The following is a 25,603-nucleotide window of genomic DNA, read 5'->3' as shown; positions in this document are numbered from 1 at the left end:
ACTCAAAGGATAAGCAGGCTGAGAAAGAAATTAGGGAAATGACCCCCTTCACAATAGCCACAAACAGTATAAAGTATCTTGGGGTGACTCTTACCAAACATGTGAAAGATCTGTATGACAAGAACTTCAAGACTCTGAAGAAGGAAATGGAAGAAGACCTCAAAAAATGGGAAAACCTCCCATGCTCATGGATCAGCAGGATCAATATAGTTAAAATGGCCATTTTGCCAAAAGCAATATACAGATTCAATGCAATACCCATCAAAATCCCAACTCAATTCTTCACAGAGTTAGAATGAGTAATTACCAAATTCATCTGGAATAACAAAAACCCAGGATAGCTAAAACTATTCTCAGCACTGCCAGTATAGAAACAAACAAACAAACAAACAAAGACAGACAAGTACAGCAGAAGCTTCCTAGATTATTAATATGTACATATGTAAAGAGTTTAAACGAAGTCACCCAATAAGAAGACAATGCGCCTATTAGATAGTACAGACAAACAAATATAAAAGATCAGTGCCAGACATGTGTTACCACTTTTGGAATTGTTGGCCAACGAGGTCTCAAACATCACAAGCTATTTGCCATTGGTCTTGGCTTCCCTCCAGTACGTAATTAGCAAAACCTTATTGCCTAACACATTACGGGTATGAATCACAGATCACGGAAGGGTCACACTGGTGACCTGGAAGCCCTCGTCCCTGCTGGCTAGCTTTCATGATACCGAGAGGTATCACTCATGTTCTCGGAGGAGGAAGGTAGTCACTAATCGTAGACTTTTGAAATGAGATTTCCTCTGTAGCTCAGATTAGTCCCAAATGTTAGGCTCACACCATCTTCCTGCCATGGCCTCCCTAGTATATAAGACTACAAGCACATACCATTGTACAAGGCTTCAACTTCATTCATTTTTTAATAATTGCTGTGTTTAACAACTAAATGTGGCATTCCTGGGACTTAGCCACTTCCAATATATAATAGCACAGAATAAATACTCTCAATACAAAAAAGGAGGAAGTGGGCTGTAGCAAGCCAGGCTCAGACAAAGCAAGAGAGAAACCCAACAGGGCAAATGTCAAACAAACCCTCCAACTCCGTCTGATGTTTGGAGATCCTGATGGCGTCATCTTGCCTTGAGCTGGAGAGTGCCACCTCTCCAGCTGCACTGCTTGCAACACAAGTCGGCTTTGTCTTTGGCCAGCTCCGCTGTGTTCCTGTCACTTTCCCAAGTGGATGTGCCCACACTTTAGTGCCGGCAACATCCTGGGGTGTCCACTGCAACTCAGGATTCCCCTACACAGCTTCACAGGGGCCCCTCGGGACTTTTTCAAGGAACCGTGACATCATCACACATAGCCTGGCCCCAGAAGTTCCTGGGAATCACAGCACAAGACTTGTACGACCCCTTCAGTCTTGCATCTTTCATGCCTGCAAAACCAGTACCACATGTGCGACACTGACAAATTCTACCGCCAGGTCAAGACAGAGACTGGCACACTTCCGGCATTGCCTTCACTCACTCCTGGGGAAATAACTTCCTTATGTCATTAGTACTTTAGTGGGGAATCCTTCCAGAGGCAGTTTCAATATAGGTTCTCTCTCCTTTCCTCCCTATAGACCTGGATGAGCATAGAGTACAGTAGATATTATGTAGCCTGAATGTCAACTTGCCTTAAAACTTCCTCCACTTAACCAATTAACTCTTTGCTTTTAATCCAGCCTTGCTCAACTTCTAGGGACCAGGGCAACGGAAAGAAGGCAGATTCTTCATCAGGATATCACACAAACGTTCCCCAGCCTGGTACCTTATAGAGTCCTTGGTCCCCTGTGAAGCCTCTTGAGCAGGATTCTTTTAGCTTTGTCTTCTGAGTTCCCATCACAGTGGTCCAGCTCCTCAGAGCTCTCTAGGACTTTTTGCATCCCCCAGCTGCAAACTCTTTTACAGCAAAACAATTCCAAAAGTCTGAGGACCACATGATCAGGCCTCTCCCAGCAGAGACACCACTCTTGGCACCACTGTTTATATTAGTCACTTTTCTAGTTGTGATAAAAATGCCTGACAGGAGGCAACTTAAGGGAGGCAGGGTATATTCTGGCTCTGTTACATCCGTGGTCCCGCAGCAGAAGGGGCTGTGTCTCAGCTTGCCTTTTATTCAATCTTGTGCCTCGGCGCATGGGATGGTGTTGATCTACATTTAAGGAGGATTGCCACACTTCAGTTAGCCTAATCTAAATGTCCTTTCAAAGATATGCCTAGGGGTTTGTTTCTTAGGTGACTAATCTAGATCCCGTCAAACTGACAACCCATATTAATATCGTAGGTGAGTTTAGATCCCTTGCCTGGCAGACACAAGCGGAAGGCATGCAGATTCCACACGCATCCCTTGTTCCTACATGTATGTATAACACCTTCCATTACCAACATACCGCACCAAACTGGCATGTTTCACATTGACATTAACTTATTTTACCCAGAATGCATAGCTTTCTCAAGTTTTAGTCTTGGTACCATATAGTCCATGTTTCCACAAGTGTGTAATCTCAGTTATCTATCCCTAGAGTCAACGTGCATGGTTCTACTGCTTTAAAAATCCTCTGTTCAGCCTACATACGCCCTCCTCGCCCTCCACATCTCTTGGCAACCCCTAGTTGTCTCCACAGTTTTGTCTTTTCCAGAATGTCACAGAGTAGGAACCACACCCGTTTCAAGCTGGCTTCTGCACTTGACCATATACATTTCAGGAGCCTTTATGGCTTGGTTGTTCATTGTTTGGGGCCATGTATCAAATTCCAATACACGAGGTACCACCACTTACTGTGCATTGCATCCACCTACTGAAGGACGTCTTGGTTGCTTTCACGGTACCACAACTGTGAATAAAGCTGGCGCAAATATCCACGCGTAGTTGTTAGCGAGCACATAGGTACCGTGGTATTTGGACAAACAGCAGTAAGCGCAACTCCGGGATTGAATTACAAGAGTATATTTAGTAAAAACCAACTAAATTATCTTCCCTATGGCTGGGCCTTTTTTTTTTTTTTTTTTTTTTTTTTTTTTTTTTTTTTTTATGCTCACCAGCAATCTGTCCTGTGTGGTCAAGCTTCTTGGGAACACAGGAACACTATGACCCTGGCCATTTGATTTAAGTTTTCAAACCTGACCAGACCATCTACAGGGATCAGTGGGTAAAGGCTCCTGACACAGAGCTCACTGACACATCTCAGTTCACGTGCCATTGTGCCTGTGAACTCACACACTCGCACACACTCGCACACACACACACACACACACACACACATCTGACTTCTTCCATACATGGCTGCCCTGATATTAAGTAGAGTCTTGGGGTTTCTATTGCTGGTATAAAACCATGGTGGCGAAAAGCAACTTGAGGAGAAAGGAAAGAGTTTGTTTCAGTGTATGCTTCTGCGGCACACCCCAGCACTGCAAGAAGTCAGGGCAGGAACCAGAGAGGGAGCCTGGAACCGGCCTTGGGAAGAAAGATAATTCCTAACTTGCTCTCCCGGGACTTGATCTGTCCTTAAAGGCACCCAGGACCAGCAACCCAGGGGTAGCGCCGCCCACAACGGTCTGGGCCCTCCCACCTCGACCACTAATTAAGAAAACCACGCCCTAAAGGCGTGCCTACAGTCGCGTTTTTTTAAGAGTCGTTTTCTCAGTTGAGGTTCTCTGCTTTCTATTGACTCTGGCTTGTGGGGAGTTGATACAAAACCGGCTATTTTAGTGAGACTTTAATGTTTATCCTCCTAGACTTACCTGTGGTTCCGAAGGGCTCTAAAACACGATGGTGCTTCTCTGAGCTCTAATCCTCCCTTTAGAGTCAGCAGACCTATCAGAGAGACTTCCCAGACTCCTGAGCTCAAAATCTAACTCTGCTGTTCTTCCTGCGTGACTTGACCTCCCTTGCCTCTGTGACTCCTTACATGTAAAATGAGCCCAATCACATCTGTCTTGTAGCATGGTTATCACGCGGGATTTAGAACGGTGCCTGGCATGAAGGACCCTCTAGGTAAGTAAGCCGTACTTAGTGTAGGTACCTGCGAGGACTGTCAACTCTGAATCCACGGTGTCTAGAAAACAACCCAAGTCCTGAAGTGGGCAAAAAGAAAAGTAAAAAGAAAGAAGACAGAGGAAAGGGTTTTGATTTGGAGGAAGGTGGAGGGTGGAGGAGGGTGTGAGGGAGACAGGGGAAGGGGAGGGCTTGCGTGGTGGGTGGGTCGAGGCTGGAGCAAGGAGAATTCAGGATCCAAGAGCCACTTGTGAGCCGGTCCTGGGCGGTCCCTAAGTAGAAACAGGAGGAGGGGCCGAGGAAGGGTGCGGTCACTGTCTGGGTCGCCAGCCAGGCTAGCCCCGAGCTACCACTGAGCGAGCGCTCACCTTTGCGGAGCTTCTTCCCGGGCTTCGCGGCCGCGGCCCTAAGGTAAGTTTCCCACGCCCGCCCCTCCGCACCCACAGAGCAGCAGGTCCCGGTGCGGTCCCCAGGTCTGTGAGAGCAGCTCGATCCCTGCACCGTCCCCTCCTCTCCCCTCCCCTTACCTCCCTCAAGCCCTCTTCCCTTCTATTGAAATAGAGACTGGATCTGGGCAGCGCTAGGGCCTTGCTGAGGAAGTTACCAAACTTCGGGTCTTGCGGCCCAAGCTCACATCCAGGGGGTTGGTTCCTCATTCCTAAAGGTCTTGGAAACATTTAAAAGAAGACAGACTAGGGGATGGTCTCGTGCCCCTGCTCAGAGTTCTGTGCTGAGAACTTCTTTTCTACTGCTCCCAAGAGATATTTCTCCCCTCCAAGTGTATTTTAGTTTTACTTTGGAGAAAGATGAATTAGGGTATTGGACTTTGAGAGTTGGGGAATTTCGGTTTTCTCTTTTAAAAGACACCGTTTTCTTTGATTGCAACAGAATTCTATTCACTAGACATGAATCACTGCCCTCTTGAGTCAGCAGGTGAGGTATCGAGGTATGTGGTTTGTGACTGCAAAGGGGCATATATATAAATTCTGGGCCCTGTGCTGATAGACAGTTGAGCAGCCGCAACAAAATTCTTCCTCAGGAGGTGTGCTCAAAAGAAGAGGTTCCTGCCCCTGAAAGTACTTCAGTTTCTACTCCTCACAAACATCATAAAAATCGACTAAAAGGTTGTTCTGTGAAGACTCGTTACTGGTTTTCCTGAAGTTGGAAGTTTTCAGACTGCCTAGAAAGGTACTTTTAAAATAAGGACAATCAGACCACTCTCCCCAGATCTGTTGGTGTTGAGAAATCTGTAGAAATGTGAGCAGGAGGAAGTATGAGAAAATTATGTCGTTGCTGTAATCCCCTGCAGGAAGGACGTGTCTAAAGCTCTATTGTCACGCGGTGGAGGAATTCTTTAATTTTTACAAGCTAAAAGGATGGCTTAATAATACTTCTTAGAAATTTCCACATTATATTGGATCAACAAATGCCAAGCATCCGTTTGGGTCAGGGGCCACGGGGCATGGGGGCTAACAGTTCATATCTTTGGAATCTCGATGATGCCTAGGTTCAGTCAGGTCTACCCAATAGCTGTGTGGTGGGGATTTCACTATAGCTTCCCGTGCCCCAGCGGCTTCCTTTGCAAAGTAGAGATGCTGTTAGTGATGCCTCTCTCACTAACTAGATTATTCTGGGTTTAAATCATTGAATAAGGTGTTTTTTTTTTTCATACACACCAGTGGATAGACATTACACAAATCCCCAGCTTTGTGGAACTCACTTTCTAACACTTTTCCTGTCACCTGGCACCTAGTAAAAAACGCAGATGCTGGCTGACAGGATAATCTATCTTATTGCCTCCTGGCACTAGAAACAGCCTTCTCCCTGTTTTACACATGAGGAAATCCTGACTCAAACTAGGTTTCACATTAAGAGATGTGTTAGCTTTTTGTCTGTGTGACAGAGTATCTGAGAGGAAGAATTTAAAAGGAGAAAAGATGTCTTTTTTAGCTCATGGCTTTAGAGATCTTGGTCCTGTTCGAGTCAGCTGGCTCCATTGCTAGTTACCTTCAATAAGCAGGACATGTCGGTAATGGAGTCTGTGGCAGAGCAGAAGGCCCACTTCATGGCAACCAAGAAGCAGAGAGCAGGAGTGGGCAGTGCCAGGGAGAAAACAGAGACCTAAAGGATCTGCTCCCCTTAGGGAGGAGTCTTAGCCCTTAAGCTTCCACTGTTTCCCAGCTGCCCATTAGATTATGAAACCATCAATGCATTGATCTGCTGCTGAGGTTAAAGTGGCCATTCCTGATCCAGTTGCATATGAAAATTCTCAGCTCTGAACACAGCTGCATTCAGGACCAAAATGGAAATGCCTGTTCTATATGACAACAAGAAGCAACCTTATCCTGTACCCACTGTATATGCTGGAGAGAGATAGAGGGTCAGACCCTTTAACTAGAGAGCACAGAAGGTTCAAAGAATGGGCAAAAATCAGGGCTAAATACTTCCAGTGACTATTAATGTGACTTCATGTTGAACTTTGCCCCTGAGCTGCCATGGAAGTTTTAGAATATTTTGTTGCCAGGATGGGTGGGAACAGCTTGTATTTCTGAATCAATGCTGGAGACAAGCCAGCACATCTGAGTAATGTTTACTTATGGAAAGTGTGCCTGGGTTCAAGGAAGTGACACTTTTCCTGTCTGTACCTACTTGGGACTAGCCTGGCCCCCTCAAAGGATAGACATGGGTATTTATAACAGGCGTGCATAGGCTTAGATATTGTAAAATGTACAGGCAAGAAATCAGTCCAGCCCTAGCCAGAATTTTCTTGGTTTAGGGGTGAGGAACAACTTTCTTTTTGTTTTTTCTACCTATGATAGCAACCTGTTCTGAGCTAGAAGAAATCAGTAATGGACACTTGCAGCTCTCCTGGGTTTGTGGCTGTCATTTTGAGATGTGATGTCCTTGTGTAGTCCAGGTGATCCTTCTGCCTCAACCTCTCACAGGCTGGGACTGCAGGCAGCAGCATTACTGGATTTAAATAAGAAGTGAAAAGAGGCTTCCCCTATGGGGCTGCAAGCTCCATCAGCTCCTTGGGTCCTTTCTCTAGCTCCTCCATTGGGGACCTTGTGCTCAGTCCACTGGTTGGCTGAGAGCACCCACCCCTGTATTTGTCAGGCACTGGCAGAGCCTCTCAGGAAACAGCTATATCAGGCTCCTGTCAGCAAGCGCTTGTTGGCATCCACAATAGTGTCTGGGTTTGGTGACTGTATATGGGGTGGAACCCCAGGTGGGGCAGTCTCTGGATGGCCTTTCCTTCAGTCTCTGCTCAGATTTTGTCTCTGTATCTCCTCCTATGGGTATTTTGTTCCCCCTTCTAAGAAGGACCAAAGTATCCATACTTTGGTCTTCCTTCTTCTTGAGTTTTGTTTTGTCTGGAGGAACAACAATATGAACCGCCCAGTACCCCCAGAGCTCCCAGGGACTAAACTACCAACCACAGAGTACACATGGAGAGACCCATGGCTCCAGCTGCATATGTAACAGAGGATGGCCTTGTTGGACATCAAAGGGAGGAGATACCCTTGGTCCTGAGAAGGCTCGATACCCCAGTGCAGGGGAATGCCAGGACAGGGAAGCAGGAGTAGGTAGGTTGGTGAGCAGGGGGTGGGGGATGGGATAGGGTATTTTCGGAGGGGAAACCAGGAAAGGGGATGACATTTAAAATGTAAATAAAGAAAATATCCAATAAATAAATAAAAATAAAAAAAAAGAAAAGAGGTTTCCCAGAAACCATTCTTGTAAGGCCCAGAAGTGCAGAGCTGAATTTTTCTTGTCCTGGAGCCCTCCAAGGTCCAGAGCCAACATGACCTCTTTGTAGCTGTACTAAAACAAGAGGGAGGGGAAAGGACAAAAGAAAAGGAGACACCTGAGACCCTTTTGTTGGCTACCACACTATTGAGATGGTGTGATTCAAAGATTGAAAGTTTCCAAGGAAATCTTCTCAGGCAGTCCTGCTTAACTGTGCGTGTCTCCCGCTCCGTGTCAGCACCCCAAGGCAGACATGGCGGCCCCTGTGCCTCCTTGTTTGTTTCTCTTCCCAATGGGCCACTTTGAGTAAATCTCCTTTCTCTACTTTCGATTCTTGACTTCTCTCCGTCTAACTGGTACACTGAGGACAGCTGGCCAGACCTGAATGACTCTACTAGCAGTTTGAAACTGGTAAATGCTTAGATATCCTGGCTCCGGAACGGGTTGCCTGACGTCAGATACCGCACCCTCTTCCAGAGAAGTTGCTCATTGACTGCTGACATCTGCTCTCTGGATTGAACATTAAAAGCTGGACTGAAGATGTTACATGCTGAATCACAGCATGGCTTTGTCTGTTTAATACTTCTCTGTTTCTCTTACAGGTGACTGTGATCTCGGCTTGAGAGAAAGGTGGACTGTCATGGCATCCATCTGGGTGAGTAAAAGCCAAGCCTTCACAGCACCGTGACTGATATGAGTCAAACAGAAAGTCAAACTGCTAAGGAAAAAAGAAAAAAGGAAAGTTGATTAACTATTAAAAAATGCCAAAACACTAGAGCATATTTAAAAATAATAAAGTATATGTGTCTTAAGCAAATGTGGCGCCATTTATCTGTAACTCCAGAACTCAGAATATCAACTTTGGGGAGAGACAGAGATATGTAGGGAGAGCTTATCTGAAAAGGACCAGTAGTAAAAATGTATCAGAGAGGCTGGTGTCACCCTTCAAAACTACATGTAAACGCAGAGACTGGGTTTCAGGTCTCAGAATCCACATCAGGATGCTTACAACTGCAGGTAGCTTCAGCCTCTTGGGAAGGACACTGGTATTTATATACATATAACACCCTCCTTACATACACACATATAGTAAACACTTTAAAGGTATTATAGAGGTCCATACTTGGCAAAGAGGCCTTAATGAAGAACAAATTCGGTGTATAACGCACTCTACACAACGATAAAGATGGCATTTATTATCAGACAAGGAAAGATAGCTTCTTCTGTTAGCAAAATTGGAGAAACTCCTAGCTCATTGGGGTAAAAATAAACCTATATTCCATCTCCTCTCTTACATTAATATAATTTTTAGATGCAGAAAACATAGAAGTGAGGGAATGGTTAGTAATATACTCGAGAAGGCCAGCCCCAGGTCTCCATGGGAGCCCCTGCTTCAAAAAAATACGTTGAACAGCTTCTGAGGAATGAGACTCAGTGTTGTTCTGTGGCCTCCACATACCTGCACACACATACTCCCACATGACTCATAGCATGTAGTCACACCTGCACATACATGCATGATATAAATAAATAAATACATAATTATACAAAAAATAAAGTTCAAGTGGATCTTTTAGAATTTATTTAACATGGGAAAAGCCATTGCAACTATAAGCCTAAAGCAAAAAGACAAAAAGGGTTTTTTTTTTTTAAATCTGTTTATGTATAAATCTGTAATTGTGGCAGCAACATAGTAAATAGAAGGAGAAGATAACCTTCAGGGAGACACATTTGTAGAGCATCAGGCAGATTTATCTCTGTAACATACAAATGGCTTCACTAAAGCCATTTCAAAAATGAGCTCAAAGGGAAACTGTAGACACAAAGTAGCAAGTGAGAAAAATTGCAAGTTGCAATACACACCTAGACAGAACCTCTCAGAACTAAAGAAATGCCTAACTAAGAACTAGGTAAAATAGCAAGAAAAAGTTATGCACTCAAGAGGAACCTTCAAACTGTTCCTAGGAGACTGTTAGACTCTTGGATAGCATTGGTCAGCATCTGTCAGTGCTAAATGTTTGTGTCCTTTTTACCAGAAATTCTACTTCTCATATTTCATAAATGCGAATGAAGGTTGAAAAGTGTGAGTCAATATATATGTGTTTGTGTGACTGGAAATATGTAGACAATGTGAATGAACACCCAATAGGCACAAATTACTCATTTTTTAACTTGCTGCCCTTTTAACGTAATTATTAAAAAGAATGTGGGGGGGCTGGAGAGATGGCTCAGTGGTTAAGAGCACCAACTGCTCTTCCGAAGGTCCTGAGTTCAAGTCCCAGCAACCACATGGTGGTTCACAGCCATCCATAATGAGATCTGATGCCCTCTTCTGTTGTGTCTGAAGACAGCTACAGTGTACTTATATATAACAACAAATAAATCTTAAAAAAAAAAAAAATTATTGTAAAAAAAAAAAAAAGAATGTGGGGAAAATATCCGGCTGTATGAAATGACAGAAATTGTACCTGAATGTGTTATTAGTGAAAAACTCAAGTTAGATGCAGAGGCTCTGTACTAAAGAAGGGGCATGGAAGAGACACACCTAGAGCATCACGACAACTCCCCTAGGCAGGGGCTGACAACTCCCCGGGCAGTCGGCTCTTTCTTGTGTCTCCCTCTCTACTCTTGTGCCCTTAAGCCATGAGCATGCTTTTTATGAGTAAGAGAAGCTGAATGAAAAGCATGCAGGGTGTGGACCGTGCAGGGGAGCTGCTCTGTGCACCGGCCAAGAGCCAACCTTAGTGCTCTCCATGCCTGAAAGCCTCCAACAGAGTCAGGTTTAGAGGCTTCTCAAAACACTAGCCTGGGTCCACTAGAAAATTAGCATGGAGTCCACTGACACATCTAATGGGCTGAGAGAGACCTGGGTTGACTGTGAGACACAGGGTTTGAGTTTTCTGTTAGAGTCAGTCATAACAAATGGTTATAAATTGAAGATAAAGCAACACACAGTTGGCAATATTCCTCCATGGTGGAATGCTCACCTAGTATGTGCTAAGGCTCCAGGTCCAGTGCTCACCTAGCATGTGCTAAGGCTCCAGGTTCAGTGCTCACCTAGCATGTACTAAGGCTGTAGGTCCAGTGCTCACCTAGCATGTGCTAAGGCTTCAGGTCCAGGGTTCACCTAGCATGTGCTAAGGCTCCAGGTCCAGTGCTCAACTAGCATGTACTAAGGCTGTAGGTCCAGTGCTCACCTAGCATGTGCTAAGGCTGTAGGTCCAGTGCTCACCTAGCATGTGCTAAGGCTGTAGGTCCAGTGCTCACCTAACACATGCTAAGGCTGTAGGTCCAGTGCTCACCTAGCATGTACTAAGGCTATAGGTCCAGTGCTCACCTAGCATGTGCTAAGGCTGTAGGTCCAGTGCTCACCTAGCATGTGCTAAGGCTGTAGGTCCAGTGCTCACCTAGCATGTGCTAAGGCTGTAGGTCCAGTGCTCACCTAGCATGTGCTAAGGCTGTAGGTCCAGTGCTCACCTAGCATGTGCTAAGGCTGTAGGTCCAGTGCTCACCTAGCATGTGCTAAGGCTCCAGGTCCAGTGCTCACCTAGCATGTGCTAAGGCTATAGGTCCTACCCTCAGCACTGTGTGAACAAATAAGAGAGATGCTTTGCTGCACATGGTCATATAAAACTTATAATCCCAGCACTTGGGTGGTGGATCAGGAGTTTAAGGATATTCTTTACCACATCAAAGGTTCAAGGACAGCTTGGGCTATTTTAGTGCCACTCCCACCAGATGCGCATGTGCATGCACACACAGACACACACACACACACATACATGCACACACATATGCACACACATGCACACAGACACACACACATACATGCACACACACACACATATATATGCACGTGTGCGCAGACACACACACATACATGCACACACACATACACACACATATATATGCACACGCGTGCGCACACACATGCGCACACACATATTCATGCACACACATACACAGACACACAGCTGCCAAATCTGTTTAATTATCTTACAGTTCCATCTGCAATACAAACTGAGTCTCATGGCAGTACATTTTTTAATATAAATATAAAATTTCAATAGCTAAGAAGTAAAAGAACTGATTCTCAATGAATAAGGGAAAGATATACAAATGTGTTCCATATGCACAACTCGGAATATCATCCGGCCTTAAAATGGAAGGTGTCTTATAAATGGGTGAGCCGCGAGCATGCTCAGCTAGTAAAATAAGACAGTCGTGAAGAAATAAACGTTGCGCAATTCCTCCTATGTATGGTGTCTGAAGAAATACAAAGGTCTGTGGTTTCCTGGCGCACAGGAAGGCAACGGGGGGCTTATGGTTAAGCCAGTATAGAATTTGTGTTCCACAGAGCGAAAAGGTTCTAGTAATTGTTTGAGAACAACGTGAATGGTCTCACTATGACTGAACTATGCATTTAAGATTTACCAAAAAATAATTTCTCAGGCTTAATATTCTTGTATGTGTTCATGTAAGTGCTTGTGAACATGTAAGCATGTATGTGAAGGCTGTTAGCAAGAGTGCAGTAAAGACACTCCGTGATCACGGAAAGGTTTTTTACTGTAGCTAAGAGAGAGGGAGAGGGGGAGGGGGGAGGGGGAGGGGAGAGGAGGAAAAGGGGAGGGGGAGAGGAGGGGATGGGGGAGAGGGAGGGGGAGGGGGAGAGAACAGCCCAGAGGATTCTGGTAGAGTCCAGAACAGAGAGACAGAAAGAGATCCGACATGGCCAGGGCCATCTGTGAGGAAGTACAGCAGGGAGCAGGGAAACCTCCAGGATGGTATCTAGGAGAGGGACACCTGGGAAGCTATGGGAGCAGGAAGAGCCTGGGAGCTGGCACAGTGGAGTGGGAGTGAGGGACTGAGAGGGCCAGGAGCTGGCAATAAAATGGCAGACAGACTTCGGCTTATCTCTCACACTTGAGACAAAAGCCTGGCATGCTTTTCAAGCCAGCACGGTTCCCTCTGGCTGACTGCTTCAGGCCGGTTGAATACTTCAGTGCAGTTCTGAGTCCTGGCCCTATTTACCTGAGGCTGTGGGCGCCCCTTAGCTTCCCTTTCTTTCTTTAACCTGGTCAGCCTAAAATTTAAAAAAGGGACTCCTCTCAGGCCACCAAAACTACTTAAAACCTTCAGCCCTCTAGAGACAAAATGGATCTTTTGGGCATCTCTCTCCGTGCGCCTCTCTCCCTGTCTCTGTCTCTGTCCCTCTGTCTCTGTCTTTGTTTCTGTTTCTCTTTGTCTCTGTCTCTCTGTCTCTCTCTGTCTCTCTGTCTCTGTCTCTCTCTCTCTCTGTGTGTGTGTGTGTATGTAAGCCCACACATGTGTACCTCTACTTGTATAATGAAGTTCATTATTTGCTGCTGCCCACTGTGCCACTGTGCCTAGGACCCGCCGCCCCCCCTGCTTTTTAAATCTTCTCATCTGTGGAGATGTGATCAAGACTCCCAAACAGTAAGACCCTTGTGTCTGACGTCCAGCTCTTGGGATCACAGTCACACCCTGATGCTAAAAGCTCTTCACACCGTGCTGGGGGTCTGACCTCAGTCCATCTTGCTCCCAAAGCAAGGGCTTCATGACTGAGCTGCCTCCCCAGCCCTCTGGGTCTCTGTCTGTTAAGACACAAAGATTTGCTGACACTAGAGTGCAGGAGTCATGTGGATCTGGTGTTACACCAGAAGTATTGTAAGTGGCCTGATGTGGGTGCTACGAACCACCCCACCGAGCCATCTCTCCAGCTCCAAGACACAATAGCAGGGGCACTAGCTGTTCTTCCAGAGGACCTGGGTTCAATTCCCAGCACTCACAGAGTAGATGACAACTGTCTGTAACTCACGATGCAGGGATCCAGTGGTCTTTTGTAGCCTCTGCGGGCTCCAGGCATGCACAAGGTGCACAGACACACAGACTAGTACTGTGGCACTGTACTGCTGTGAGGAAACAAAAAGAGCTCCAAGAACTGAGCTGCCTGAGCTGCCTCTATGTGCTGGCAGCAGGGGACGTTTTTAGGAAAGGGGAGGGGACCGACTGCTTTCTAAATGGATGGTGCAAAGGGGCGGGTGGGGGTGGGGGAGTCTTGGTCTTGTGTGGCACACACAGAAACGCATCCCACAGCTTCCTAAGCCACGATTCTCTAGGGGAAGCTGTCATAGGCTGCATTGGGGTTGGGGGATCTTGAGCTTGTGATATCAACAAGTCACTGACTGGACATACTGACTTCACAGCACAGACCCATTTTTATGAAGCTGATTCCAACCTACTCCCAAGAGGATTCTGGAGCCAGTCACTGAAAGACAACTTAAGAACTTCGACATTTAAGGAATTTATGTCCTGGGCTGCTGCTGAGCTCATTCTCAATGTTTTTTCCTCCTTGCACACAAAAGCAAATACACACCCAAGCACAAATATGTGATCTAGGCTGCCCATCCCTACAGTCTCTGGGTCAGTGGGAGGTTACCCGTGTGTGGTTAGTTCATTGTAATTAACTCAGGGCTGAAAGAGAAAATTAAGAGAAAGGCAAGGAGCCTTTCATTCTGGGGTCTGGTGAGAGTCACTACCCAGCTGAAAGTCACGGATTCCAGCACAAGTAATAACACTTGCTGTGAAGACTGCCTGTCTGGAGACATAGTCCTTTTACCTGGGAGCTAATTTCAAATAAGAACGTTAAAACAGCAGGGAACCATGCTCACCACCTGAGTGTGTGTGACCTTTAAGCCTTTCTCTTTTCCTAGAAGAGAACTCAAAGTTTTCTGGGAATCTCAAAACTTTGTTTACTATAAAAAGCCTTACCTTATTCATGCCGCCCATATGACCCATGGTTTTACCATATTTACTGAAATCCTAGTTAATGGCTCACTTACCAAAACGAGAGAATGAACAACTCTGGAAATGGAACTTAGAAACTTTCAAACCTGTGTGTGTGTGTGTGTGTGTGTGTGTGTGTGTGTGTATGTGTGTGTGTGTGTGTGTGTGTGTGTGTGTTGGGGTGAGGGGGGAGGTGGATGGATGGATAGAATGAAAGAGAGAGAGAGAGAGAGAGAGAGAGAGAGAGAGAGACTAAAGCAGGACTATCTATTCAAAAGGCCACACTCACACGTGAATAAGTGCTGTACCTTCCCAACGCCCCTCTCTTTCTCCACAATGCCCATGTGTAAACCAGGCTTGTCCCAAGATACTGTCTCAGTACGTTCCTGCTGAAGAGCAGGGGGGCTGGCTGGCTTCTTCATGTTCTAACTGAAGATGTCGAATCTCTGCCACTGTTTTTGATAGGTAATCTCTGGTGCACCAGTATGTCTTTTGTTCTGATGTTTTTCAAGTCTTTGTTTATGTTTCCTCTGACCCCGGCATAGGGTCTAGAACTCACAGTTCCTTCTTGCATGTTGCCTCACAATATAGAATTGCTTATAATATTTAAAAAACATTTTATTTTTGTTTATATGTAGGTTCCTATGTGTATGTACATGTGTGCAGGTGTCTGGGGGCTAGAGGTGTTAGATCCTGTGGATCTGATGTTACAGGACATCGTAAGCTGCCTGATGTGGGTGTTAGGAACCACTGAGCTCTCTCCGCAGCTCCAGGATGTTAACTTTCTATTAAGATACAATGGCAGGGACTGGGGAAATGGCTTAGTGGCTAAGTTCACTAGCTATTATTCCAGAGGACCTGGGTTCAATTCCCAGCACTTACATGGTAGATGACAACTGTCTGTAACTTAAGATACAGGGATCCAATGGTCTTTTCTAGCCTCCACGGGCTCCAGGTATGCACATGGTGCATAGACATGTATGCAGAAAAAACACCCAAGCACACAAAATAATAAAATTTATTTAAAAGACCGTGTGTGTGTGTGTGTGTGTGTGTGTGTGTGCATGCACTGCATGTGTGTGCATGCACGTGTCTGTATGTGTATGTGTACATGCACTGCGTGTGTGTGCATGCATGTGTGTGTATGTGTGCATGCATGTACATGAGTATGTGTATGTGTGTGTGTGTGTGTGTGTGTGTGTGTGTGTGTGTATCTCCATGTCCTTCCCCTGTGAAATCAGAGCACATTGCCTTTCTTGACATTAGCATCTTCACCAACAGGGAATCTCCTTGAGCCAGTGGTCAAAGTTTTAATTGGACATGACTGATTAAACTATTAACTTGTTATTGTATCACTGAATTCAATATCCAGACTCCTTTCCTTCCCAAGAGGTGCAGCTGGTTCCAACCTCAGCCATCTAAATCATGTGGTCTTTCTTGTGACCAGCTCTCTTCCTGAAGCTGTCAAAGGAGCATGATGAGTCACCTCAGGCACAGAACAAAGGCACTCCTACCACTCAGGAAATTCCAAGGGTTTTTGAAACTCTTTGCCAAGAACCAGGACAAAGCTGAATATATCCTCATTAAACCACCTTGCAACTCACATTGAAGCTCTGGGTTTTCAAAACCCTACCTGCTTAGTTTCTTTAATGAAACTGTAATGACACAAACTGCACTCTCTTAAAGCTGAAGCTTAGAAGCTTTGACTGTAAATTATATCTATAGTCTCTTGGAAACTGGGGAAATGGGTGACTATAATGGAGGTTGGCAAAAATGAGACATTCCGAACATGCCAATCATGTAGCAGACAGGAAGAACCTATTTTTGCTGTTGGCGATGTAGCTCAGTGATCAAGTGCTTGCCCACAGTGCAGAAGACCCTAGCTCTGCTCCCTGAAACCATAAGAAAAGGTGTGTGTGGGGGCAAAGGGAACCTTCATGGTAGAAATGTTTCAGAATGCTGCAAGCAGCAATCTGCAGATGGGTCAGATTCACCTGTGATCACATGTTCCTGGAGTCAGTTAGAGCGTGGCCGTCTTTCCCCATCTAACCACTCCCTTCTTTGCTGGGGACTTTCGGTTTGACAGATGGGGACACTGGATCTCATCTCTGGAGTTCCTCCAGTTGAAAGACAGTTGTGCTTGGGATCACAGGAAAGGTGCAGTGTACTAGGATGAGAGAATCCATGATGGTGCTTTTTATAAGTAATAAAAGATATCATGAGTGGTTTAAGCCCTGTACAAAGGAAGCTGAGACCCTTCAGAAGAGAGCATAGCATAGGCAGCCATGATGCTGTGCTGACGGTGGAGAGAAAGACTTCAGACCTAAAGAAGATCTCCATTAGGACAAGCAAGGCGGGCAGGACAGTGGTCCTGAGGGGAGGCTTGGTGTGGGAGAGGAGCTCAGAGCTCCATCCTCTTCTTATTTCAAGGTTGTCTTGGGCCTGGGTCATAACTGTAAGGAGAAGGGAGAATGCGAGGACATAGCAGGTGGAGTTTGAGGAGCACTGGGAGCTTTAGTTGCCCATTTCTTACTTGGTTGGAGAAGCCCTAGTACTCTTTCCTTCCTGGTGTGTTTGCTCTTCCTGACCTTGCAGGGTCACACGTGGGTGGGGGGTCACAGCTGTAGTCAGGAGTGTGGAGAAGATGGACTCCACCTCCGCCTTCCCTCTCATCTCTCCACATCTCAATGAAAGATCTGGCTTTGAAACTCACTTTACACCCTAAGTAAAATAAGGAGCCTGTTGTAGTCAAGGTTCCTCTTGCTGTGGTAAGACACCTTGACTAAGATCAGGTTGAGGAGGAAGGGATTTATTTCACTGTAAACGTCCAGGTAATAGTACCTCAGAGAATGAAGTGCCTGGAGGCAGGAACTGAAGCAGAAGCCATGAAGGAGAGTACTGTTACTAGCTTGCTAAGTCTGCCTTCTTAATGGTGCATAGGACCACCAAGCCAGGGCTGGCTCTGCCTACAGTGAGCTGGACCTTCCCATATTAATCACCAATCATGAAAATGCACCCACAGGCTTACCTGCAAGCCAATCTGTCTTTGCAGAGATATTTTCTTACAGGATACTAGTCATACTGGATCAGAGGCCCATGCCTGTGCATCAAGACTTTTATCTCAATCACTGACATTGGGAGTGAGCTTGTATCCAATCACAGTTACTTTGGGCTGCTAGTTAGGTCTTTGGCATAGGAAAGACATTGTATGATGCCACCTGCCTCATGTGACTGTATTTGATTTCAGGGCCTCTCATAGGATACTCCCTTTGGTTTTAAAAGGCCACTTCTTACTGGAAGAATTGAACAAAAAGTCTTAGGCTTTCCACGTTTGGCCTGCTTTGTTTTCGCTGTCTGCTCCATTTGCCCTTGTATCATAGAGCTTCATGACCCAGGACAGCATCTGACATTGAGCAGAGAGAGTAATCATCTCTCCCAGGCTCTTTGAAAGCCCTTGAGTCCTAGAGTTTTCTCTGAGGCTTAATTTTTTTTGGATCTGGCTTTTACGTGGCTTTATGAAATGATGCGTGATATGGCTTTGCCTCACCTTCGGAACGTCCTAGCAGTGGCTGCCATTTTTGCTCTGGAGCGTTTGGCTCTAAGTATGTTTTATGTCAACAGAACTGGGGCCCACGTGTTTCTCTTTTATTCACTCTCTGAATATAGAGCTTCAATTTATTGCAAGTCTGGTACACAGTCCATGAAGAAATGGGTGCAGCCTTTTTTTGGTGAGACTGGTCTGCCAAGGTAACAGCAGACAATCACCCCAAGGGTAATTTGGCCGTGTCAGTGACTTCAGGGATCCACGCTCTGTGGCTAGGCAAAGGACGGTTCTAGGAAGTAAGGAAAATTCTACTGGCATAAGGTAGATTCAAAGGCGATATTAGTCTAGACTAGTAAGTTGAACAGCAGAAGACTGTCTGGTTGTGTCAACTTGGGTGAGGTTCTTAAGCCATCATTCAAGGTTCTCTGGCCCTCCAGGCTCAGGGTTTGAGTGCCTGCCTTCTACGTTTATCATGGAGACTGAGAGTATTCATAGCAAAACTCTAGACACACAACAACTAATGGTCCTCGTTATAAAGAATTCCTATTTTCTTTATTCTTTTCATTGCTTTACTTCCCAGTGGGTTTCATCATCCTTTTTCTTTAGGGTTCATTTAAAGGTCACGTTTGAGAAAGGGGAAGAAACTAAATATACATAAGAAAGTAGGGTGAACGCTGACCAAGCATGATTCTGCAAATGGTTTTAGCCAAGTGTTCCTGGGACGTTCTCATTAGCACTGACTACAGTACTAGGAAAATGACTTCAACTAAGGATCAATACATGGGTCTTCTCTGACAAAACAGGAAGGCTGCAATGAAACAGGCGATCCAGCTTCCACACTCATACAGTATCCAGGTCTTGCTTGCTGGCTTTATTCTAGTTTTCTAGTTCATTCTAGGGGACCAAGAATGAAGTACAAGGCTGGTTATGCCATTTGGTGGTCCATTAAAATCACTGAGGGTCTTATGAAGCCAGACACTGAGTCTGACCCCATCATTGTGAACTCTATAAAAGTGGGCTACGGTGTGAGGATTTGCATCTCTGGAAATTCCAGGAGATTCCTATGGAGTTGATCCAGGAAACCATTTTGAGAGCCAAACCTCCAGCCCTGGCAAACTGATGTGCTATAGAACATAGGCATTTTATTCACATGGAAGTGCATTAAACAATATGAGTCTGGTTACTTATTTCACAACCAGTTTTAATAAATCATATAAATATTGCTGGATGGCCTGAATAACCAAGCCTTACCAAGTAAATCCTATAATATTGTTCATATAAATGACTAAAACACTTATTTCAATATTTCTCTAGAATTTTACTTCAGAATTCCAGTTCTGGGTGGGGTTTTGGCTCAGTGATAAAGCACTTGGTTGTCTTGTATGGAGCCCTGGGGTTTGATTCCTGTAGAGCAAAAGTAAACAACTAAATAAAAACCAGATTCCCATGGCTTCTTTCAAGTTGACAGGTATGTCTGCATGTTGGGGAGAGAGAGAAGGAAGGAAAGGGAAAAGAGCCCTTTTAGTATGGAAGCTGTTCCTCCCATCTAACCCTTCACCTGAAAAAGAGTTGCAGGATGGGTTAGGAATTTTATCTTCATCTAATTTTGTGAGTTGGGGTTTTGACAAATTTTGATTTGTAGATGGTAGAAAGCAGGGCAGAGGTCACAGCTAGTGCAAACTCTGAGTCTTTATAAGACATGAACATTAAAGATCTTCTTGTATTCAGAAGAAGCCATGTTAAGTATCCTCGTGGTATAGAATCACACAAATTGAATTTCACAAGAATGTAGAACCTAGCACCTGATTCCTCAAAATAAAATTCAGTCTATCTGCAGTAGATCCAGGGCACGGTCACACGCATTTTAAAATGTCACCTCAGGAGATACCGAGACGTGATTCCAGAAATGCAGGAATGAGCACAGACTACATTCAAACTCGATCTGTGTCTCAGCTAGCTGAGTGGATGAGAGTAAATTCTGCGGTCTCCTTAAGTCCTGATGTCATTCATGCAGAGTCAGTCATGCTAGAATCAGGGCTGCAGTAGGTCATAGTTAACATAGGTAAGGTGCCTAGCATAGGGCACCTAATGGGTCCTTCCAGAGCATCAAACAGAGTGGGCAGGTGGACAAGGAAAGTTCTGGAGAGCTCAGAGGTTGGAGTGGACAGTAATGAAGTCAGTTGTGGCTGCCAGTTTGTAAAGTTTATTAAGCCTTGAACTCCAAAGAATGATGTTAAAGCGACTGATTAAATCGCTTCTATTGTCTTTAGGTCTGGCACATTCTAGGTTGTTAGTTTTCAATTTTTTTCTTTGGAGTGCTTTAAACAATGTTTGACAACATTGAAACAAATTGTTCCGTCTCATCTATTGAATCAGCAGGCTCTCGTCTCTACCGTGCCAGTACATTAATTTTCCATTCATTTTAATGTGACAAGATAATGTCCTTTCATGAAAATAGACACTTCAGAAGAGCGTAGATGTGACCATATTAATTCACAACAACACAGTCAATACCCTTCAATAACAGGGTAGAAAGCCCCATTTAAAAAGAGAATGTCAGATGTTACAGCAATTGGCGCAGATTTTTATTTAAAAGGTCAGAATATGCTATATGAGGACATGGTGACTTTGAAGATCTTCAACATCCTTTTGGCTGTCATGTAGTTCTTCAGCAATTTCAGAATATTTTATTCTTTTGCAGTATGGTCTTTCTCAGCCCACTGTTGTGTTTCTGATTTATGTGCTTAAAATTAGTAATGTAGCTATTTTTAAAAAAAATATTCTATGCTGTTCTTGACGCTTCAAGATGTCAGAGGAGTTCGCAGACAAGAATCTTGGGGCCACTGTCACACACCCATTCAGCAGAGCATAAAAGACAACAGTCTCAATAGCACTTTTTTTTTTATTAATTCTTTAGAGTAGGGCTACCCAAGGACAATGGTCAATATCGATTCACACATCCCAGAATCTCTGATCCACAGCTGTTCACCTCATCGACGATGTGTTGAGTAGCTTACTCAGAATCCTCACTGGGGAATACAGTGGATGCCGAGACTAAGTTTTCTTATAGTTTGTATGTAGGAACTTTAAATTCTGCAGTCTTCAGAGTCTCTGATATTGAGACAGCTCATCACCCTCAAGAAGCAATGTTTTATACGTGCAGTTTATCCCACCTGGGAAGCCTCTTGTTCGTGTAGTACAAGTGTGACAAGGGATGGGAGATCTTGCACTATGCCAGGAACAGCAAGACACCAGGCTGCCACAGGTCTCTCACATGCTTATGCCCAAGGGAACTGGGGAGATGGCTCAGCAGTTAAGAATACTTGCTGCTCTTCCAGAGGGCTTGTAAGTTCTGCTCTGTGTTTCTAACAGCTTCAAAAGCTTTTGCTCCAGGTATTTAGTATGCAAATTCAAAGCCTCTGGGATCTTCTCTGGAACTGTGCCAGTCCAGGACTTCTCATAGAGCATGCTGTCCCTGGGCTGTGTTCAGGCCTGGTCCAGTGAGCCATCATTTAGTCACACATGGAGTCAACAGAAAGCAGTGGAATTTCAAAATCATAAACGTCTTTCCATCATTTCATCAATGACCATGCGAGATACACATTTAGTCGAGTATGTATAACTATAATATAAATAAAAATGTGGTTTTGAACTAGTGGAACTTTCCTTCTAGGTTGGACCTCGAGGAACCATAAAGGATTATCCAGGCTTTAGCCCGTCAGTGGATGGAGAAGCTATCCGGAAAGCAATCAGAGGAATGGGTGAGGGGAGCTTTGTAGTTCCTGTATCACTGTTAAAACAAGCCAGGAAAGTTCCCGTCTACAAAGCCAGTTGGCCTAATTTGGATCCTGAATTAGAAAAGTTATGACGGGATATTTTAAAGCATGAAGTAATGAAGAAGTGCATCGGAGATGAGTCTCAGTAAATAAAGTATTTGTGATGTCTACTCAATTAAATCGAGCCAACACCACCACAGCTCCTTCTACGGGTTATCACCATCATAATCACAAATCATGACAGATACAGTCCTGGACCAGTCTTCCTCAGTTTTATTTCACCCCATTACCTAGAGAAAAGCACCGTTCTAAATTAGACTTTAAACTTATGGACTTCCAGTACCACATCCACATACATAAGTACGTACTGGTTTCTATAGTGTCTACCTGTAAAACCAGAGAAGTGCACCATCCATTCTTTGGCCGATTATTGTTTTTTTTTTACCTCTTAACATAATGTTTCTGAGATTTATTCATGTTGATAAGTTTAGCTCTGGATCATTAATTTTAACTGCACAGTAGTCTATTGTATATTATATCATAAACTGGAAATGTTGATGAAACATTCAAATTGCCTATAACTCTTTTCTATTACAGTGTAAAAGTCCTTGGTGAATGTTCTAGCTTAGGCTTCACTGTGCACAGTTGCTAGTATTTCTCTAGGACAGGACAAGAGTTGTGAGTTCTGGGTGGAGATTACCCAGAATGCCTATTTCAAAACTAGAAATTTTGCCAACTCGCTCTCTGAGATTATTATAAAAATTAGTAGTACTCTTGGGCCTGAATATAAACTTTTCTAAATAAAATCTCAAGCTATAGAAACATCCTTCTCCCTCTGAGTCCATCTTCTGGCCCATGTCCCCACACCACCCCCAAAGTATCATGCTAATGTTTATTTCACCCAGTTTTAACAGTAGCAAAACCAAGCTTAGTAATATTTTTCCTAGGATCCCGTCTACTGTACCATTTTAATCGTAAAGCCATAAAGCTCATCTGCATTTTTCTCCCAGGTTTAGAAGTTCTGTTTTTTTAACTTGATCATCAGTCTACATGGAATTGACATATGGGAGGAGCATTTAGAGATATCCAACTTCATTTTATCTCAAATGAATATTTAATTGTCTCAGCTTAGTTCTTCATGTTCCTCTCCATATACATAGGAAAGAGTAGACAAGGATTGATTGGGTTTTATTTTTCCAGTCCTCAAATCACCTAAATAAGCTTCCTTTTCAAAAGCAAACAATCAAACAAACAAAACCCCGCAAACACGCAAATTCTAACCCAGCAAGAAGCTGGGAACTAAAAATTAAAGGGCTTTTTTTCCTGTCTGTGCTTGTTTTGGGCCCTGGATTCTGTTGTTTGAAACAGATAAGGAGAATCCTTGGCTCATAAAATGACTTTGTTCTCATTTAGGAACTGATGAAAAAACCCTTATCAACATTCTGACAGAGCGGTCCAACGCGCAGCGGCAGCAGATTGTCAAGCAGTACCAAGTGGCATATGAACAGGTACCACCCACGAGCACAGCAGGCCACGAAGGGACAATCACCCAATGCCCCAGTTATCCGTCTGCACACCATTCATAGATCTTTGACTGAGTGTGGCAGAGCTGCCCTGTGTATCCACTCAAGAGCCAGGACTCTTGGTCCAGGTTTTGGCTTTCATCATCTCAATAGTTTAGGGTTTCTGTCTTCTTCCCTGTGGAACGAAGAATAGTGCTTTAGAGCAGTAGTTATCAACCTGTGGATCACAACTCTGTTGGGGTCAAATGATCCATTCATAGGAGTTGCATATAAGATATTTACATTATGATTCATAACAGTAGTAAAATTATAGTTACAAAGTAGCAATGAAATAATTTTATGGTTGGGTATCACAACATGAGTAACTGTATTAAAGGGTCGGAGCATTAAGAAGGTTGAGAACCACTGCCCTAGAACAATGACTCCAAGCCATCTCTGAGTCCCTTCCCCACAGCACACTTGACAGGGAGACATACCTTTGCTTTTTTGAGACGGTCTCACATAGCACAGACTGGTCTGGAACTTATAACGTAGCTAAAGATTATTTTGAACCCTTCCCCCTATGTGTTCAACCTCTAAATGTTGAGATTATAGCCAGGAGTCACTAGGCTATGTGGTACTGAGGATCAAACCTAGGTCTTTGTGAGTGCTAGGTGGGTATTCTACCAACTGAGATGTGTCCCAAGTCTCAAGAGAGACGTTTTGATGACCCTAAGTCAGACTGGAGGTAGAGCGTGATTCTAACTCCCAGTGTGTAGAGGTCAGAGAAACTGTTAAATATCATGTAATACGAAAAACAGTCCTCCCAACAAAGAATGATCTGGACAGCCATATGAGAAAAGGAGCCTCAGGTAACCTTTAGTTTCCATTATAATGTTAAAATAGTTATGTAAGTATAGGCTCAGAAAACCCAACATAAGAAAGCCCACTAAGGGTCAGAAAATAGCTACATGCATATCCAAAAATAGCTACACACGAACAAGACTGTCATTAACACACAATGTTTGTCATCTCTTTGTTGAATAGCGTTCTCTACTGGAGACTGGAGATTCACTAGTAGGAAAGACAGTTCCTCCCATCTCCTGTGGGGCTAGCCTCGCCTCCTACCAGAAACATAAGTTCAGTCATTGCAAGTGGAACATGAAAGTGGGGTGACGTGGTGGAGGGTAATCGGTGACAGGCTCCCTGACCATGGTGAGGAAGTGATGTCAGCAAGATACTGCTGACTGACTGGCTGCTAGGACAATCAATCAATGGTGAGGAAGTGATGTCAGTAGGGTACTGCTGCCTGATTGGCTGCTAGGACAATCAATCGATGATGAGGAAGTGATGTCAGTAGGGTACTGCTGCCTGATTGGCTGCTAGGATAATCGCTGTGTCTGACCTCCTCCATCTGCAGATGCACAAGGCAAGCAGAGGGGAGGACGCATGTAATGGTTCTGGTCAACAGGCAGCTACAAGTACGGGGGAGATAGATCCCCAAGGTAGTAGGAGCATGGCATTGATGGGACACAGTGCGTGGCTGTGTAATGCTGGAGCTTTTTAAAATATATTTCAAGTGCCACAGTGTTTCTCAGCCTAGCTCACATGATTGTCCCACTCTTAGCTCCCAAGCAGCTAGAAATATATAGGGATGCACCACCATGCCTGACTACTAAACATTTTTATTTGTGGGTTTCAGCATGGGGTTTTCTCATGTTGCCAGTCTGTCTTTGAGCTCCCCTCAAATGACCCTCCTACCTCAGCATCTCTCCCGGTGCTGAGACTACAGACTACTGGGCTTAAATTGAGCTATATGTTAGCAGTTCTCAACCTGTGGATTGTTATGGGCCAAAGTCTGTCTTGGGATAACCAGGATTCTTTGGTCCAGGCAGATACAGGTCCGGCGGGAGTGACAAACTAACATGACCGCAGAGGTGGTTTGAAATCTGAATATTCTGGGGGTATCTCCCAAAGTCCAGTCAAGTTAACATCTCAAATTAAGCATCACATACATCTGTAAAAGGCTATCTAGGCTTTCTTGGGCAACACAGGGTGTTTACCCAAAGTCCAGGGCGCATGCGGCTAAACTGCTTCTTCATCTTAGTCTCGCTGTCGTGCCTGCTCAGGAGCTGAAGAAGGATGACTCCCGTGCCTAGCCTCCTGGCGAAAATGGCGCCATTGTAG

At 44.6% G+C, this 25,603-nt stretch overlaps 1 protein-coding gene across 6 annotated transcripts in view; it reads left to right on the top strand.

Annotated features, from left to right (window-relative positions):
- The first annotated feature begins 3,712 nt into the window (after positions 1–3,712).
- Anxa3 (annexin A3) overlaps positions 3,713–25,603 on the top strand; it is a 60,604-nt gene continuing 38,713 nt past the window's right edge. Inside the window, exons 1-6 of one of the 6 annotated variants that reach the window (XM_052199166.1) lie at positions 3,714–4,037; positions 4,926–4,983; positions 5,077–5,225; positions 8,390–8,442; positions 21,812–21,899; positions 23,328–23,422. In XM_052199166.1, coding sequence (XP_052055126.1) covers positions 8,428–8,442; positions 21,812–21,899; positions 23,328–23,422 — 198 coding nt within the window. In that variant the 5' untranslated portion in view covers positions 3,714–4,037; positions 4,926–4,983; positions 5,077–5,225; positions 8,390–8,427. Of the gene's footprint in view, positions 4,038–4,302; positions 4,449–4,925; positions 4,984–5,076; positions 5,226–8,389; positions 8,443–21,811; positions 21,900–23,327; positions 23,423–25,603 lie in introns of those variants that run through there. The other 5 variants (XM_052199164.1, XM_052199168.1, XM_052199165.1 and 2 more) reach the window with 5 other exon arrangements.

The sequence above is a fragment of the Apodemus sylvaticus genome, chromosome 11 (assembly GCF_947179515.1).
Source record: "Apodemus sylvaticus chromosome 11, mApoSyl1.1, whole genome shotgun sequence".
In the NCBI taxonomy this organism is placed as follows: domain Eukaryota; kingdom Metazoa; phylum Chordata; class Mammalia; order Rodentia; family Muridae; genus Apodemus; species Apodemus sylvaticus.
This window is presented reverse-complemented; position numbering and strand designations above follow the sequence as displayed.